Source organism: Mesoplodon bidens, assembly GCF_964165515.1.
Source record: "Mesoplodon bidens genome assembly, chromosome: 18".
In the NCBI taxonomy this organism is placed as follows: Eukaryota; Metazoa; Chordata; class Mammalia; order Artiodactyla; family Ziphiidae; genus Mesoplodon; species Mesoplodon bidens.
In genome coordinates, this window is record NC_138175.1 from 19,408,003 (window position 1) to 19,425,891 (window position 17,889).

At 56.0% G+C, this 17,889-nt stretch overlaps 2 protein-coding genes across 5 annotated transcripts; both read right to left on the minus strand.

Annotated features, from left to right (window-relative positions):
* Positions 1-4,735: 4,735 nt before the first annotated feature.
* On the minus strand, positions 4,736-6,091 carry NRN1L (neuritin 1 like; the record flags this gene model as incomplete). Its single annotated transcript, XM_081217797.1, has 3 exons — positions 4,736-5,021; positions 5,139-5,271; positions 6,016-6,091. The coding sequence occupies 3 exons, from the start codon at positions 6,089-6,091 to the stop codon at positions 4,736-4,738; spliced, it is 495 nt and encodes a 164-aa protein (XP_081073923.1).
* A 374-nt stretch (positions 6,092-6,465) lies between these two features.
* On the minus strand, positions 6,466-17,736 carry EDC4 (enhancer of mRNA decapping 4). Of its 4 annotated transcripts, none has more exons than XM_081217750.1 (29): positions 17,467-17,736; positions 14,938-15,094; positions 14,421-14,532; positions 14,020-14,119; positions 13,547-13,736; positions 13,293-13,440; positions 13,099-13,203; positions 12,656-12,765; positions 12,490-12,573; positions 12,302-12,397; positions 12,106-12,208; positions 11,805-11,985; positions 11,638-11,710; positions 11,451-11,542; positions 11,188-11,375; positions 10,998-11,098; positions 10,742-10,895; positions 9,970-10,403; positions 9,781-9,885; positions 9,544-9,696; positions 9,422-9,458; positions 9,112-9,289; positions 8,854-9,009; positions 8,633-8,748; positions 8,383-8,548; positions 8,110-8,296; positions 7,798-8,017; positions 7,248-7,411; positions 6,466-7,018 (listed from the first exon to the last, which is right to left on the minus strand). In XM_081217750.1, the coding sequence occupies exons 1-29, from the start codon at positions 17,549-17,551 to the stop codon at positions 6,826-6,828; spliced, it is 4,188 nt and encodes a 1,395-aa protein (XP_081073876.1). In that variant the 5' UTR covers positions 17,552-17,736; the 3' UTR covers positions 6,466-6,825. The 4 variants fall into 4 exon arrangements, with proteins under 4 accessions (XP_081073876.1, XP_081073877.1, XP_081073875.1 ...); XM_081217751.1 differs by having other exon boundaries at positions 10,742-10,898; XM_081217749.1 differs by having other exon boundaries at positions 11,188-11,387.
* Between the last annotated feature and the right edge of the window lie 153 nt (positions 17,737-17,889).

Genomic DNA, 17,889 nt, shown 5'->3' on the forward strand with positions numbered 1-17,889 from the left:
CCGCCGCCGCCATCCTCAGGCGTCAGCGTCGTGGCGTCATCACAGCGCGCGCTTGACGCCAAAACAAATCCGGGCCGCCCACGGGGCGGGGCAGGGGCGGACTCGAGAGGGCCGGGCTATGCGGTTGGCGGCTCTCCGAGCGTAGCTTGCCAATCAACGGCTTCAGGGCGGGGTCGGGCTCTCTCCGGGAGTAGGAGGTGAGTCTCTGTGTCGCTCCAAGTGTCTCGACCCTAGGTTTGGGGCAGGCACCGTGGGAAGTAGGGAGAAAGTTTCAAGATTCAGGTTGGGGGCAGGGCGCTTTATAGTGCGAGGTTGGGGGATTTCCATGGAGATCCAGAGGTTAAGACTCCGCACTCCTAATGCAGGGGCCACGGGTTCGATCCCTGGTGGGGAAACTAAGATCCCGCATGCCGCGGGGCGCGGCCAAAAATAAAATAACAATATAGTGCGTGGTTGGGGACGTAGTGCATTTCAGGAGGTTTCTGGAAGTGCCTCTGGAACTCCGCAAAGGATCGGTATAAATTTAATTAACAAATCTATTTTTTTTAAACTGAAATTAAAATAATTCAGGCACTCAGATATGTTGAATTTGACCTCCATCACAGCGGAGGTGCAAATGGTTAACTTGAGAATAGGTGAAATTAGTTTGGGGCCAACTTCAGAGTAACAGTTTAATTATTGTTGTTTTTATTGTTATTAAATTTAGTATATCCTGAGGCTGCAAAACAAGTAGATTAAAGAAAAATTGTTACCATTAACAGTTCCTCTATAGGGTCAGAATTATCTCACTTAACTTTACAATCAACCCAGATTCGGGGTGGAGATGGGGGGGGAAATAAATGTCTCAAGTAATAAGGGGATTTTTTTTCCTTCTTTAATAATATTTTTATTACTTACCTTGTATTTACTATTGGGGCGCAATCCACGTGCTTGGTGGAGTCTTTCACTGGGCAACCATAAAGAGCAGGGCTGGAGAACAATCCAGTTTCTTTCTTTAAGGCAACAGCAGTCTTCCCCAACTGGCTGTGACTCAATAGGGATCACCATAAGGGAAAGGTGGCGTAGTTCGGCAGGATTTGAACCTGCGCAGGGAAACACCAATGGATTTCTAGTCCATCACCTTAACCCCCCCGGCCACAACTACTTTTGAATGATGATGGGATTGTAATCTCCATACATCTTCCTCATTGCAGTCTGTTCATTTCTTAAAATCTTTATTGAGCCCTTACTTCATACATGGAATTGTCTTTAACTGTATAAGCTAATGTTATACTTTAAACCTAAACATATATTAACACCAATAAAATATCACAGTCTGTTTTATGTAGTAGGGCTTCATAAAAGATTTTATTGAAAAAGAAAACTTGGGCTTCCCTGGTGGCGCAGTGGTTGAGAGTCCGCCTGCCGATGCAGGGGACACGGCGCAGTGGTTGAGTCCACCTGCCGATGCAGGGGACACGGGTTCGTGCCCCGGTCTGGGAAGATCCCACATGCCGCGGAGTGGCTGGGCCCGTGAGCCATGGCCGCTGAGCCTGCGCGTCCGGAGCCTGTGCTCCGCAACGGGAGAGGCCACAACAGTGAGAGGCCCGCGTAACGCAAAAAAAAAAAAAAAAAAAAGAAAACTTTAGGGACTTCTCTGGTGGTCCAGTGGTTAAGACTTCATGCTTCCACTGCAAGGGGCGTGGGTTCAATCCCTGGTCGGGGAACTAAAATCCCACAGGCCACTCAGCCAAAAATAAAATAAATAAAAATAAAAAAGAAAACTTAAAAAATTATTTCCATATGTCTAGTGTGATGCTTAAGGGAATGAACTTAGGGGCCAAGCAAACTTGGGATCATATCCCAGCTCTGACACTTCCACAGTTGTGTGAACTGAACTTAAGCAAGACATCTTCCCCTCCTTAAGCTTCATGTTTCTTATCTGTATAATGGGGATCATAATCTTGACCTCACAGTTATTGTGAGGGTTGAAAATAATATAGAATTCCACACAACACCTCTATTTTGCAGACATTCAGCAAATTAATTCAATAAATATTTATTGAGCCCTTGCTATGGAAGGTGCTGGTCTGGGCTCTGGTGAAGAACACGGGGGGCCTGAGATGAAGAGGTATACTGATGCAGAGGGGACTGGGCTCAGGATATCCAACTCCCAGATTCTCCCCTGAACAATAAGCTGTTCCATGTCTGCAGAACTGCAAACGTGAGAAGCACCATTATCATGATGCTCTGGCCTGGGCAGCTGTGTCTAGGGCCCAGTCCACTTGGCTCTCAGCCCACCCCTTTCCTGCAGCTCTGGGATAAAACACACAAAGCTCTTAAGCCCCTGGCCAGAGAGCAGATTCTGTCCCCAACCCCACCCCCCTGCACACACTCCAGGTCACTCAATTCCAGGGAAGAGCAGGGACTTAGGGGGCAAAAACCAGGGGAAAGTAGGTCACAGCAGGAGGATGGTAATCCCTTTGATGGCTGGCCAACACAATTGAGCCCCTGCTCCTGGAAGCAGCCTGCTCCTGGCCACCCACCAAGGGTGGCTCTAGGAAGACTTTTGGGGTTTGGAGCCCCAGCTCCAAATAGTATGCTCAGGTTAAGAGGGCTGCCCCAAGAAGACACATCCTCCATACTGAAGTCATTCTCAGTCCAAGCTTTTGCTGACTGTAACATTTCCTATGCAGGATTTAGCAATTCTGTTTTTCATTCCACGCACTCCCACAAGTACACTCTTTTTACCCAGCCTTAGGCTGGGTGCTAGAGACACAAAGAGGACACTTGGGGAATCCAGAGTGGGGAATTCTGACCTAGACCCTGACAGTAACAGTGAACCAGTGTTATCTGTACAGAGACAGAAGAAAGCCCAGGAGCTGTGTGGACCTGAAGGAGGCTTCTGATTCAGCTTGGAGTCAGGGTTAGGGAGGCGGTAGGTGATACTGAACAAGAAGTAGGAGTTCACCAGGAGGAAATGAGGAAGGTTATTCTGAGCACAGAGAACAGATGTACAAAGAATAAAAGGCTGGCCTTTCCTTCTGGAAGATACTGGTGATCAAAGGGGGTGGATCTGGGAGGGTTTTTTTCCTGAACCTTCTCCTTCAGGTGATGTGAGATGGGTAAGGAATGGCTGAGAGAGAGAAGTGGGGATAAAAATACAGGTGAATGAAGTACAGGAGAAAAGACAGGGCAGAGAGTGAGTTAACTGAGGCATCTTAGCTAATTGGAATGGGAGGGTGTTTGGGAAGCGTTGCTGAAGTAGGGCTCCTACATGATAAAGTACGGTGGAGGTCTCTGGAGGCACCTGTCACCCTGGAGCCTAGTCAAGGGTCCTATCAGGCCTGATTCTGTCCTAGGGCCAACAACCTACCAGCACGGGCTTTAGTACAAACCTGGCCTGCCAAGTTCTGGACTCCCACCCCTCCTCCCCTCCCAGCTGATTACCTGGGCCCCTCTTGTAAAGCCCTCTCCAACTCAGCCCCACTTCTCCTCCACCATTTGTAAGTCTTGTATCCTTACCTCCTATCACCCTCTATCATGGTCCTTCTCTGAAACCTCCCCTTAACCCAAGGACTGACTGAGCAGGTAGCTCACTCCTCTGTGCTACGACAGAGGGGGAGTTGAAGGAGTAGACTGAATAAAACGTCTTATATATAAACATAGCTGGCTTACACAGGGCCTTATAGACAATGAAAAGGAGTTTAATATCAGGATCAGTTTTTCAATTTAGAAAATGGAGAATAAAGTGGAGGGAGTGAGAGTAGAAGCCAGTGAGGAGGCCATGGCAGTGCCCACACAAGTCGCGGGGTGATGGCTTGGAAGAGGGTCCTGGCAGGGACAGTAGATGACTGATCAGTAGAGGGTCTCACCCTCTCTGAGGCCTCCTCCTTCCCTCAGGATTCTGCCCGTTCTGATTCTGGCTTTTCTTCTCACCATGATGAACTGGGGCTCCTCACACATCACACACTCATCTGTGCTTCCAGAAAGCCTTCTGGGATTGTTCTGACCTCACACTGCACACATCTTCTCAAAGAACAAGCTTGTGGAGAGCGTGAGGCCAGAGGAACCCTCATTGTGACCCCAATTTCTGCAGCTCCAGGTCACCTCAGGTACTTGAATGTGGACTCCAATGGGGGCTCCCCACCTTCTGGAACAGGCTCCCCTCAGATGAATCAGGACCCCAGAGAAGGAGAGGAAAGGGTACTTAATCTGAACTCTGTCTTGAAGGCTAAGGTGGTAGTTCAGCAGAGGGAGGAGGAGGTGAGATGGACAGGAGCCTGGAAACTGGAAAGAACCTGGGGGGGGGGGGTGGACTGGCTGAGGGTGGGGGTGCCGACCCTCTATCACCTCACATGGCCCCTAGGGGCCAGGACAGGAGGGGCAGGTAGGGCTAGGAATGCCAGCCCGGGAGAACAGAGAAAGATGTGCATTCCCACACATCTTGGGTCACCACCAGAAGTCTTGGAACCTGATGGCAATGGAAAGCTCTGCACTGCCCCTGGGAAATGAGTGTTTGTGAAGAGAAAGACTGAGTCCCCTATGGTGGTCTTCAGCCCGCCCATCTCATCCTGGGGATCAGCTTCTTGAGGCCTCCCCCTCAGCCAGGTGGGCCGCAGTGGAAAGAAAGGAAGGAGTTTGGTACAAATATAAATACCTTTAATGAAAGCTGAGCGCCTTCTGAGGAGCCACGACGACAGCCACGGGGTGGGGAGGTGGGGGTGCGGGGCGTGCTGCTACCCAGCCAGACCGGCTAGGCCAGAGGACCCAGGAGGCGGGCGAGTGCCAAAGCAGCCGCCAGCAGAGGGGGCTCGGGGGCCAGAGTGGGTGCTGGCGCTGTCGCCCGCAGCGTCTCCTGGTTGGTCTCTGGGCCCGCCCCGTGGTCCTGAAGGCGTACAGGGGTGCCGCACAGAGTGTGCAAATTATCTGGGTGTGGGGCCCGGCGAGCTTCTTGCTGTAGTGACTCCCACACGGCGGCGGCCTCCTCGGGGCAGCCCAACAGGACTCGCGAGGCACAGGTGTGGAAATCATTCCAAGACCTGTCAAGGGTGTGGGGTTAAGGGAATTAGGTGGGGCAGGGGGCTTTGGAATGGGAGGTAAGAGGTTCAGACCCCAAGGGTGTGGGGTTGGGTTGCTGCCCTCACGCCTGCCCGTACCTGCAGACGCTCTCCAGTTCACCTCCGCGGCCCATGCCGTCCCCCAAGCGGATGAGACACTCAGCAAAGCCCTGGTATATGGTGTCACAGCGGCCTGGGACCGCTGTGGTTGCTGCCAGGGGAGATACAAGGACTGGGGGTGGGGGTGGAGAATAGTTGATAGGATGAGGCGGTGTGCCCTCACCATCCCCCCCCACCCCCCGCCGCCAAACCCCAGGGGCTTGTTTACCAGGGAGCGTTCTGGGGACGTGACTCAGCGTGAAAGCGGTTCCCCAGGGAACTAAGGGGCACGTCTGGGGACCACCTGCCTCTGCCCACTTCTAGGCAGACCTGGACAGGATAGATGGGGATGGGGGAAGGAGAAGCCTCGTCCCAGGGGTTGGCTCTTCCGAGCTTCTGGGTCCCAGGTCAGGTGAGAATGGTCCAAATGAAGGAGTACGGACATGGTGAAAGGAGGCAGGTCCCCTGGCAACGTCCAGCTTCTCTGCAGCCTAGACAATCTGTTTGGCCTTTCCATCCCCTCCCCAGAGACAGGTGTTTTCTGACGGGTAGGGCAGAATAGAGGGGGTTGGGATCCAGGTTCGACCCTAAGAGAGGACCTCAAAGATCCCACGGTTGGTCTGGGAGTCCCACAAGAGGTCGTCTCCCCTTATCAGGATGGGGACTGTGGAATTTGGGGGCTCTTCCCTCTGAAACTAGGGTTCAGTTCCACCCTCACTTTACATCCTGAAGCCAGTGGCCTCCCTGGAGCCCTCTCACCTCCTCTCCACCCTGACTCTCAGCGCTCAGGAAGGCTGCGCCTCAGCTCCCACACAACCTACACCCAGCTGGGGAGGGTGTGTGTGGACTGGGCTGGGTCCAGCACACCGGCACTCACCAAGGGGCGGCAGCAGCAGCAGCAACAGCCCCAGTGCACAGGGCGGTTGCCGGCGGTGACAGAAGCGGCAGCACATCGTCCCCAGGCTGGGAGCCTAGTGCCAGAGCTAGCAGCTTGGAGTGCAGCCCTTCGGCCCAGCCCCCAGAAGGAGGAACTGTGATTGGATGGGGGGTGAGGGTGGAGCTCAAACCAGCCAGCAGCCCCGCCTCCCAGTTCAGATAGGCAAAGAAGGGAGGGACTCCAGAGAGGAGAACCCAGGGGCACGGGGTGGTGCTGAGCTGATCCCAGGGCCCTTGCCTTGCCTCAGAGATGGAGAGCGGAGATCTGGGAAGGCAGTTGGGCAGATGAGGGTGGGTGTCCAGGGCCCTGGGGTGGGTTGGCCTAGACAGAGCTCCAGGAGAGGGGGCAGGTAACAAAGGGCAGTTATCAAAGTCATGCCAAAGACATACGAAAAGCACACACATACTCCATTTTATTCCAAAAGCATTTAATTGAATTTCTCAATGTTTTTCAAAAACAAAAAGAACCAAACTGGTGGTAAAAAGGAACATGGAAAATTCAACTAAAGTGGTGTCATAATCTCAGGGGTCATGCTCCAGGCATGGCAGAACCCAAGAAGGCACAATACCCACCCTGGGCCCAGCCTAAACCTGCTGGCTACCACAACCTATAGACCATAGCCAGTGCTATCCCCATCAAACACGCCAGAGGTGGGAGCCTGAGCAGGTAAAGGGCAGACATGACCCTGCTTTGGCCTAGGCCTGTCTGCTGACCTTCAGTGCCACCCCATCCTGGGCAAGGCAGGCTTAGCTAAGGGAGGCTGGGGGTCATAAGGCCATGCAGCATGAGGCTGAGACGCCGGGCCGCTTTGCCAAGTGAGTTGTGTGGCTCCGCCTGCAGGAACTGGAAGAGCTTCTGGCGCACCTGGGCCATGACGGAGCCCATGTGGTCCCGAGTGATGGGGTCACTGTGGTCCAGGTGCATCACAGCCTCTTCCAGGTAGCTGAGGGTTTAGGAAAAGGACAGGCTACAGGTGACCTCCAGCAGAGAGGAGTGCCCCCTGGTGGCAATGAGGCCCAGAGGCTGATAACAGAGGCCTCAAAGCCTGCGATGGGTGGGGACAGGGGATTGGTGGAGAAAATTAAGGAGGGGAGTCAGGCAGGAGTGGGAGTCTGCTTTGAACTGCTCCCCGCCCTTCACCACAGCCCTAGTCCCTGACTACGCCCACTCACCTGAGCTTGAGGTCAGTTCGAGTGCCAAGGTCAGAGGCCAGTTGCTGGATGAGTGAAAGGAGTACAGGCTGGGAGAGGGGGCAAGGTGGCTGCCCAAAAACCTGGCCTGGGTCCACAGTTTCACACACGTACAGCACCAGGTTCAGGTCGGCAGCTGTCAGGGCCTGAGTAGAGAACAGAGTTTATAGCTAATGTCAGGATGGAATGCCTGCTTGTCTGGCTATGTGGCCTGGGAGAGGATGACCAGAGTAGGGCATCCTGAGGGGGATGCTTTGGGGCCCAGAGAGAGCACTGTACGGCTGTGTTGTTACTCTAGGGAATCAGGAAAGGTTTCCTGAGAAGAGTAGTTCTGAAACAAGGTAGACTGAGGTAGGAAGGGATCCAGGGTCCAGACAGAGGGAAAAGCAAAGGAAATGCCCTAGAGGCCAAAGAGAACCAAAAAGAGTCTGCTGAGGCCAGACCACCCAAAGCCTGATGGGTAGAGTGGAATGTATGATGTGTGGGTCTTGTCAGGAGACTCCTGACTATCTGAGCTTAGTGCCCGGCTTACCTGCTGGAAGGCCTGATTGAGGTGGCCCTGCTGCAGCAGCTGCAGGATATGGGCTTGCTGGGCTTGGCAGTCGAGGTGGGTGGCAGGGACAGGTGTGCCAGCGGCTGAGCGCATGGCCTGCATGATGCTAGAGGTGACGGCAGCCTGCTGCTCCTTGAGTGCCACACTCACCTCACCCTTAACAATGCGCTGCACCTGTGCTAAAATTGCCTCTTGCAGGCTGCAAAGGCAAGTCAGGGAGATGAGGCTGACAGGCAGTTGGGTCTGACCCTTTCCAAACCCACCACCTAGCTCAGTGCCCTGCCCACACACCTGCCCACAGCCACGTGCAGTTGGTGCTGCACCTCAGCCCGAACGCTGCTGGACACGGTAGCCGCCATCTGCTCAGTGGCCCCCTGCAGTGTGCTGACCAGGCCCCGCAGCTGAGCCAGCACGGGCTCCCGCGCCTCCTGTTCTCGTGCCTTTCGGCTCTTCATGTGGCTCTCCAGCTGCTGCAAGTCTGAGAAGTGACCATGGGGGCCATGAGAGGGATGGTAGGGAGAAGATGATAGCCCTTCCCCTCTTCGGGCATATGACCCTACTCACATTCCTGCGTGCCCAGTCGGAAGCTATCATTGATCTGCTGGAACATGGCCTGGCAGCTCTTCTCGAAGGCGGGCAGTACCACGCTCTGGAAGGCTTCACGGTAGGCGGCCTGCATTGGCCCCTGTAACGTGTCTGCGGCTGCTCGGGCAATGGCATCTGTTAAGTTCTGGGGGTGGAAGAAGGGGCTGAGTTGAAAGCTGAGCCCAAGCCCACCAACCACCAACCTCCCTCATCTTGGGCCCCACAGCACCTTGGACTTCAGCAGCTTGGAGATATTCTCTTTCATGCTACCCTCCACGGCTGTGAGTTTGGTGGCCACCGAGTTGCTCAGTTGGCCTGCCACGGGCTCCAGACTCCTAGACACACCTGGGACAGGGTGAGGAGGGAAAAGTAGAGCCATGAGAGGAAGCTTGACAGGTAGGGGGCCCCACTCCCATCTGGCCCACCCAGAAGTCTCCATGCAAAACTCACATGGAGGAACCGTCTTCTTGATCTCATCCCGTATGCTGCGCTCCAGCCGCCCAGCCACAGCTGAAGATAGCGCTTGGGACAGCTGTTGCGTCAGCTGCTCCTGCAGCTGCCCACCACGCTGCTGCCCCTCGGCCAGTGCCCGCTCCAGTCGCCGCTCTGCATTTTAGCTAAGGAACAGGGCTGCAGCAGGTCCCATGTCCCTTCCTAGGCCAAGAATGCTGCTGCCGCCCCATGCTGCACCACTGCCCACAAGGATACGCTCCTGCTCGTGCCGTGACTCTAGGGCACGTTCTACGTGGCCCGTGACGGTGCTCTGCAGGCCTTCAAGTTGGGTGCACAGACGCTGTAGCAGCTCCTCTTGGCTGTGCCGAAGCTGCGCCAGCTCTCTCTGCTGTTGCCAAATTAGTGCTGGCCAGTCCTCAGGGGCCTCTGCCACCTGCCAGAACACCAACAGTCACATGATGCCCGCCCCGCCCATCCCCACACACCAGACCAGGGGAAGGCTTGGACCCTACCCCACCCCCACAGGCAGGAGTCCCAGCAGCAGAAAGGGTGTTTGCTCGCTCACCTGGTGCTCTGTGAGCCGGGATCCCACGGACGAATCCCTGCCATAGAGGAGAAGTGCCTCAGGCCACGTCAAGCAGGCAGCCTGAAGACCACCCCTCTCCCTGGCCCCAGGACCCGTCCTACCCGTCATCCTTTTTGCCCTTTCGCTTGAGCTTGGGTGAGGCCCGAGGGGATCCTTTGGTCTTCCAGTCCTTGGCAGGAAGACGTGGAGTGGGAACTTTGGTGCCAAAGCCCCCTGCAGCAGAGGCCAGGCTGGCCACCTCGTCATCATGGTCGCTGTGGGAAGGGCAGGGAGAGAAATAGGCACCTACCCACTTGTTGGCCCTCCCTGTGAGAGGAACAGTGCGGGGTGGTGCCTACCTTTGCTCGGCACTGGCGTCCTGACTGTCATGTTGCTGCAGCAGGTGATAAGGTGGTCGGTGAAAGGCCAGGCTCTTGTGCTTTTCCTGGAGGCCATTCCGGGGACTGGGGGGACAGGCCAACTCAGCAGTGGATGACTCTATCTGAAGCCCCTACCATCAGCACATTTCCCCCTCCTAAGCTCCTCACCTCTCTGCCAGGCTGCTGCAGGTCTCACGAGTGATGTCTGGTGCCGTAGGCCAGACCTGACTGTCAGGGGCCGTGGCCTCCTGGGTCAAGGCTGCCTCCAGGAGGGAAGGGGTACTATGCCGATCCCCATCCCCAGGGCTTCCATCCAGGCTAAGCTGGGGGCCAAGCTCGGGTCCCGGCCGGGGCCGTGGAGACAGCAGGTGTAGTGCTGAAGCAGCTGAGGCCATACTGTCTGGCTCCAGGCCCTCCGGAGCGGAGGAGCCAAAGCCACGGGACAGCGCCTCAGATGCGATCTCAGGGATATCCTGGGACAGGGCAGTGGAAGCTGAGGAGATAACATCGGGGGAGCGGGTGCGGCTGGGGGACGCCTGGGGTAGCCCCAGGGGCTCCACTTCCTGCAGCTCCAGGGATAGTGTAGCGGCAGCAGTAGGCACCTGAGGTGGGCCAAAGGTGGGAACTTAGGGGGTGGGAAGTAGGACTGAAAGGAGTACAGAGACGAAGCGCTGGTGTGTGTAGTGATGAGAGATGGGACAGTGGGGAAGGGGGAGGAAGGTCAAAAATGGCCGCAGCCCAGGAGGAGAGGAGGTGGGGATGGAAAGGCTGAGGATCTGCCCTCCAGGGACACCGGGGACTGAGATACCCTCAGGGGAAACATGGACCACCTGAGGAAGAGCAGGACCAGAAGACAGGGTGCTGTGGGAGGAGACTGCCGCCAGCCTTCCCACTCCCATATACCTGCTACACTGCACTTCACACACACCCACATACGCACCTGCCCGGGCCCTTTGGGAGGCAATTTGTCGGCCGGACTTGGGAGCAGGCCAGGCAGGAGGCTACGTGGGCTTGCCTGCAGGCTGCTGCTGCTGCTCATTGTCAGACCACCATCCAGCTGTAGCTTGGGGCTCAAGGTCAGCTCCTCAGGTGGCCTGCTGGCAGGAAGGATGAAGTGTAAGCAGCCAGAGCATGGCATCACCTGGCATCACCTGGCACCAGCCCCTGACACGCCCTAACTCTGACCCGCATTTCACCTGGGCAAGGAGGGGTCCACGGCCGAAGTACTGCTCATGGCAGACACCGCTGTAAGAGAGGAACTGCTGCTGCTGCTGCTGCTGCTGGGAGATGCAGCGATCTGGGGAGATGTGGAGAACGAGGGCTGTGGCTGTGGGGGGCACTCCCAGGGCCTCCCTCCCTGCGCCCCACACTCCTCCCACAGCATACCTGCTGCAGGGAGGTGCTAGGTGTCATGAAGGCGTCAGGTGTCATCAGCTTGGGCTTGGTCTCACTGCTCAGACTGAGGAAGTCGGCAGGTGCAGGCAGCTCCACGATGCGTCGGAGGTCAGGCTGGGAGCCGTGAGTGGCCGATCCCAAGCCCTCAGAAGCCAGTTCTGGTCGAGACTCTCCAAATGCTATGGGAAAAGCTGCCACTTGAGTCAGATCTCAGACCCCAGTCAGAACCCGCTTTCCTGTCACCCCCAACTCACCAAAGTCCTCATGGGCAGGGTGTGTGGGGAGCGGGACCACCACGTCAGGGTTCAGCTGTGGCTGGAAGCGGATCTGTACATCTTGCAATGCCCTGCAGGGAGAGCAGGGGGAGAATATGAGAGTCAGAGTCAGCAGGGTAGGGAGGGGCACAGACAGGGCACAGGCAGGCCTCCCCAGCACACTCACTTAGTGTGCACACAAAAGAGCTTGATGAGCACACCAGCTGCAGACTCCATGGCACCCGCTCCGTGGGTCCCATCTGCAAGGACAATGTGGACGACTAAGGCCCTGGCCCTCTGTGCCTCAGCACTCCTCTACATCCCAACACACATGCCTGACCCTGAGAAGCTCACCAGCCCCTAGGCTGTCATTCTCCTCCTCGGCTGGCAGCACCTCAGTGTGCCGCAGCCGGCAGCGACTTACAACCTGGATACCGAAGCTCAGCACAGGGTGGGTGAGCAGGAACTCAGAGATGGAGCTGAAGCAGGCACGGCCCTCCTCCTGGTTCTGCAGCAGTTCCATCACGTAGAGGACCTGCACAGGTAGCGAGTTCACAGCTGAGCTCAGGGGCTGGGAAGCTGTGGATGTGCAGCACACACCCTTGTCCTCCCTGATGATATCAGCTCTGCCCAGAGTGTCCCCACTGCAGCCCACCTTCCGTTGCACATCGCTGAGAATCAGGTATTCTGCTGAGAGGTCCAGGCAAACCTTGAGGCTGGGGGGCACCCTCACTGGGCTGAAGATATCTGGGGAGAAGCTGGAGGGGGTGGCCGCAAGGCAGGATGAATGAGACTGAGAGGGTGGAAGGAACCCAACCCTGCCCCTGCCCAGCCCCACAGCCCCTCCTTACCGAATGGTCTGCAGGCAGGTCCAGGACACCGTGCACCACATCTTCAGCTCCCGATTCTGGTCAGCGCCAGTAATGAGGAACCTCCAGAAAGGGACCCTGCAAAGCAACAAGGCACTGAGTGGCTGGCTGGGCCCCTGCTGGGAGCCCCAAGTACAGCCCACCACCCTCCTGCCCGCCCACTCACTCACTCAGGATCCTGCTTCTTGTGGTTGTCACAGAACAGGAGGCAGGAGAGGGGCCTCCCATCGTGAGGTTTCCACTCGTGCAAACACCTGCAGGCAGGTATATGAGTGGCCTGAGTGGGTGATCTGATCTCCTACCTGGGGGAGCCCAGGCCCTCAGGCTCCACCTTACCTTGGCTCATCCTGCCCCTCAATGTAAATCTGCCAGAACTTGACGAAGCCATCATGACTTGCAGTAGCCAGGACAGTCCCATCAGGTGAGAGGGCCCCTTCACTTAGGCACTGGGAAGAACCCAAAAAGCCTTGCTTTGCCACCTGACTAGAGGTGGGAGCAAGTCCTCCTCAGGTGAGGATGGCAGTGAGCTAGGCTGACCCAAAGTGGATCTGCGTGTTTGTATGAAAGAAATGAATGGGGGCGGGATGCTGTAGAGAAGACCAGATCCATAGGGTGCATGGTTAGGTGTGAGGGCCACAGGAGACGGGTCCCTCTGTGCTCCAAGTTCCCACGGCAGAGTGCTAGAAAGCTATCTGGGCAGCTGTGGTAACAGGGAATAGATGAGGGACACAAAGGGGTGGGGAGAGGAGGGCAGGAAAGGCAGTCAGTTCCAGGCTTACTGTGCTGTGGCCTTTTACCACGATGAAGCCCTGCTTGATCTGGCTGACATCCACGGGCCAGGTGCTGTGGTTGGAGCGGAGCATGTCCAGGTCCCATACCTCAGCCTGGCAGGTACAGGGAGGTGAGTGTTCAGCCCATGACCACACCATTGCTACTTGGTCCCCTCCTCTCCCCCCATGCCCAGCCCCCTCACCCGGTCCTCATGCAACAGGGCCACCGTTGGGCTGCCCTCCTCACAGCAGTCCTCACTCTCTTCGGGGATGAAGGGGCACCAGATGATCCTGCGGAAGTGGTTCAGTGGAGTGCCCTCTGGCTGTCGGATATGGACCAAGATCTCTTCTCTGAGCAGGGTGTTAAGGGCTAGGCAGGTGGATAATGAGGTATGTCTGGCAGACCCAGCTCCACCCACTTTTCTTCAGTCCCCCATCCCACCCTGGGAAAGGATACTGAATTTTGCCATTAACCAGGGCCAAGCGCCACACAAACAGGTTGCCTGCCTCATCCAGGCAGGCCAGCTGTGGGGAATTGAGGTGTGCAAAGGCCAGATCAGCCACGCTGCCTGTGAAGCCTTTGAGCAGGGTCCTCTCTGAAGTGCTGACACTGATCACCCGTACCATCGCTGAGCCGTTGTTGGCAGCTAGAATCAGGAGAGCGGTAGGCCATGAATAGGTATCTAGGCCCAGGCAGCAGCAGAGAAACCCTGCCCTTGCCTGCCTCTCTGCCACTACCAGTCTCAATCTCTGTTTTCTCACTCGGCTCCAGAAGGCCTGGCAGAGCTGGGGCCAGCACAGACAAGCCTTCCATTATACCTCTACAGTCTGAGTGGGCTAAGTGGCCGGACAGTAGAGCTGCATCTCTGGGTTACTGCATCTAGCAGTAACTAGCAGAACACCTCCCTCCTCCGTACTGTGCCTACTCACCCCGAATAGCATAGGCCAAGAAAGAGTTGGACACAGCGATCAGGTTGCCATAGTAGTATTTCTGCTCCCAGTCATACTTGGCGACGGGCTGGATTTTCACCTGAGAATCAAGAGTGAGGAAGGTCATAGAAGTCGAGGGCTGGGGCACCTTTCCTGGAGCTGAGGTAGCCCCCAGCATGCCTGGGGACAGTAGAGGCCATATGCACAGGCCCAGCCACCCATTCACAACTCTTGGGGCCAGATTCCCACAGAGACTTGGCAGCCAACCCTGGCTTCCTGAGACTGGGATACACTACCTGTCTGTCAGGATAGTCCCCATAGGTACTGGCAGCATGGAATGGAGGAGGGACAGCCTAAGTGTGCCCCATCCATTATACATGCCATGACATCCTGGTGCCCACCTTGTTGCTCCCCCGTGCCTTGCTCGAGATGCTAGAGTCACTGCTGGCCACAATCTCCACCTCCTTGGCCAAAATCCCGATGCAGGTGGAACTGTCGTCTCCTAAGAGGCAGCTGGGGGGAGGGGTGCACAGCGTGACTCTTGTCCACCCAAAGTCTCAATGGGCAGGGTTGTGGGGAGAAGATACAGACACTCTGGTGAAAGTGTAAAGTCCCAGGTGCCCAACTCTGCCTGGTTCACTGGTCCCCAAACCTACAGCTTCCCTTGCTCACCTCCCTCCTTGGGAATGGCCCTACTTCCATGCTAAATCAGGTGCCCAAACTTCAGATCCAGGCCAAGCCCTTGAGCTTGTCGTTGTCCCTCATCCTAGTGCAAACTCAGTGTGGTTAAGTTCCACCCCAGGTCATCTAGTGGGGAAGCAGCAGAGGCTGCTGGACCCTCTCCCCTCACCTTATGCCTTTAGTTCACAAATGCCTCAAAGACCCCATCACCACCACTGCCATCTCCCAGACACTCACATGACCTGCTTTTCCTGCAGGTTAATAGGTGGCATGGCTCGGAGACCAGGCTTGTTTGTTGAAGTACCATCACCTGAGCAGAGGGGGTCTGGGACCAGGAGCCCATTGAGATCTCCATTGTAGGCATTAGATGGTCGCTGGCTCTCTGCACTGGGACCTAGAGACAGAAAGGGCCACTCTGATGAAGTTATTCCACCTGCCCACTGGCCTCTCCTCCTGCAGAGCTTCACTCAAGAACCATGAGGTGCTCTAGGAACACTCAACAAGGCTTGTCAGTGGGGAGGAGGGCCCTTTGTTCAACCTTTATTCCATAAACACTGATGGTGAACCCAATGCATGCTAGGACCAAGGATGAGCATGAGGCTCTTCTACCCGGGGGAAGGGTATAAGAATGCTCTGAGTCCAAATAATACTCAGGCCTGGGTCAGTACAGAGGGACTCTGTGTACTTGAAGGAGGGCATGGGAAGGGTCAGGACAGACTTTACAGATGAGGTGCCATCAGAGCCAGCGTGGCTAGAACACACAAACATGGGAAGGATGGAGGGAAAACAAGGCTTCAGAGGTCTCAGGTATGAGGCTAGGGTGCTTAGATTTTCCCTGTGGTAATGAGAGCCACAAAAGTTTTAAATGGGAAAGTGACATGATCTGCTATGGCCAGAGGACTGACTGCTCTAAAGTAGCATGCAGGACAGTTGAGAATCCAGGTGAGAGATACCAGGGCCTACACCAAAGTAGCGGAGGGGTTGGAGAAGAGAGGGTGGGCTTCTAAGGCATGGAAAGACATGATAAGATGTGGAAGTAAGAAAGGAAGGAGACCGCTTGACACGGAAATGGCTCAGAAGAAGCCACCCTGGAGGAATGGACATGAAGGAGTTAGACAAGGAGTAGAGAAATTATGGGGTAGGGTGTGTAATCAGGAAAGACAGCTTTTCAGTTGTTTACCATTGGCCGTGTTTCAAGCACCCTCATAGGTTCAGACACTACTCCAAAACTCCCAGGTAGCAAGGAGAGTAGGGCCTCATATTCAAGGAATATGACAAGTTTCTAGTCACAAAACTGCCTGAGGTCTCACATGGTCCTCCAGTGAGAGGAGACAAGCAAGGGCTACTTGGCAAACAGGGGAATCAAGTACCAATCAATAAGCAAAGAGTTAAGAGGAAAGACTGCAGGCCACCTCACTTGCATCAGAGCCACCTTAGCTGCTCAGGGGTACGCTGACCACTCTCCCTTCCAGGCAGGCTACCATGAGGACAAACAAACAAGCTACACGTTACCCATGCCAGGCTCTACCAAACCTTTGTGAAGACTAGTCTGCTAGTAGCTAATAAGCATGAGAGGGCAAGGCCAAGCTCATGAGTCCAGGGAGCACACACTCCAGGCCTGGGGAAAAGGGCTTGGTGGTTCCAGGCAGCAGATAGATTTTCTCAGAGATTAGAGGTTAGCTAAACCCAGGAGTGAGCACCAGTGCCTGCTTCCAAAGGGAGCCAGTTTGGGCCTTCCAGCAGATTTCAGAACAGGGTCTGAGGAAACACCAATTCTCAGCTCTGGCCACTGCATATCCACACCACCATTACCAGCCAGTCTCTCAACCACTACAACATTTCACAGGTCCCTGAACCTGACATGAAACTTTGGTACTTTCACATATGCTATTTCCTCGTTGCAGAATGTCTTTCCTGACACCCAAGCCCCTCTCCATATTACAAGACCTAGCCTAAATATTGCTATTCTCTCAGATCTGTTCTCAGGCATTCTCCAGCCCCCACCCCACCCAACCTATCCCCATCACAGTGCCAAACACTTCTCTCTTTCAATGAGAATAGCGTTGTATTACACCTTGTTAGCTCTGTGTCCTAGGAGCTCACTGAGGGCAGGAGCAGCTTTGAGGTACCACTGCAAACCCAAGAAAAGTTTAAACGAATGGACGTAAACTAGGGCTTGCAGATGTTTGTAGCCTAATCCAATCAGGACTGTGCAGTCTATGATTTGCCTTAAACCCAAAGAGGACACGGAATTGGGGGTGGTCACCTTCCTCCTGAAAATCAGTTTCAGAATCGCATGCCTAGAGTCTGTATTCCAGAAGGAAGGGCAAGTTGCATAGGGAGATCAGCGGCTCTTCAGCACAGCGCCTAGGTCTAGATCCAGAACTCCGCATACAGAGCCCAGACTAGGCCTCTGAACTATGGCAAAAGGGTAGGGAACCCGGGCCAGTCCCAGGAACACTAGAGACGTTGCGGCCAGGACACCTGGTGGGCTCTGCGAATTCAGAGAAGGTGCCTCACCTTCAGCCGAGACGCTGAAGGACGAGGCAGAACGGCCCGGCTCCGGGATGGGGAAAGATCGCACCCAGGGGTCTGCGCCCTTCAGCAAGCACGCTCAGGGATCTGCCGCTCCGACACTCGTCTGCCCTCACCAGCCGGGAGGATGCAGAGCCGGTCCTGAGTGACCCGAGGGCCATGAGGGTGGCCGAGGCCCGCACCGCCCTTCTGCCCGCTCACCAAGGACCCACCCCCACCGTTCCGGCTCACCCCCCGCGGGCCGGTCCAGCTTGAGGATGTCCCGCAGGTGCTGCGTGGCGTCCTCGATGTCGATGCTCGCGCAGGAGGAGGCCATGGGCCCAACCGCGGGCACCGGGTCCGCGCCGCGTTCGTTCGCCGCCGCCGCGCACCGTCCAGCTGAGCACAACCCCGCCAGGACCAGACAGTGGGACCAGTCACTACACTCGGTCCACCCAAAGCTCGCAAACCGCCACCCGCGCCGCGTCCCTGAGCCCCGCCAACCCCACCAACCGCCTCCACTTCCGGCCCGCCCCAGACTCGGCTCCCGGAACCTGAGCGGAGCGGAGAAGAAAGGTTCCGGGCTGGGGGTCGGACGCTTCGCCCCTCCCGGAGCCCGCCCCTACCGCGGTCCTGCCCCTGCGCTAGTAGGGTCTGGGGAGCTCCTCGAGGCTG

What these genes read in the sequence shown, in the direction of transcription:
- EDC4 (XM_081217748.1), bottom strand. Translation starts at nt 17,551, where the DNA reads ATGGCCTCCTCCTGCGCGAGCATCGACATCGAGGACGCCACGCAGCAC. An exon ending in GAGGGGCAGGATGAGCCAAG is followed by an intron (nt 12,574 to 12,655) that starts GTAAGGTGGAGC and finishes ACCTGCCTGCAG; the next exon opens with GTGTTTGCACGAGTGGAAAC. An exon ending in CCGACTGGGCACGCAGGAAT is followed by an intron (nt 8,297 to 8,382) that starts GTGAGTAGGGTC and finishes GTCACTTCTCAG; the next exon opens with ACTTGCAGCAGCTGGAGAGC.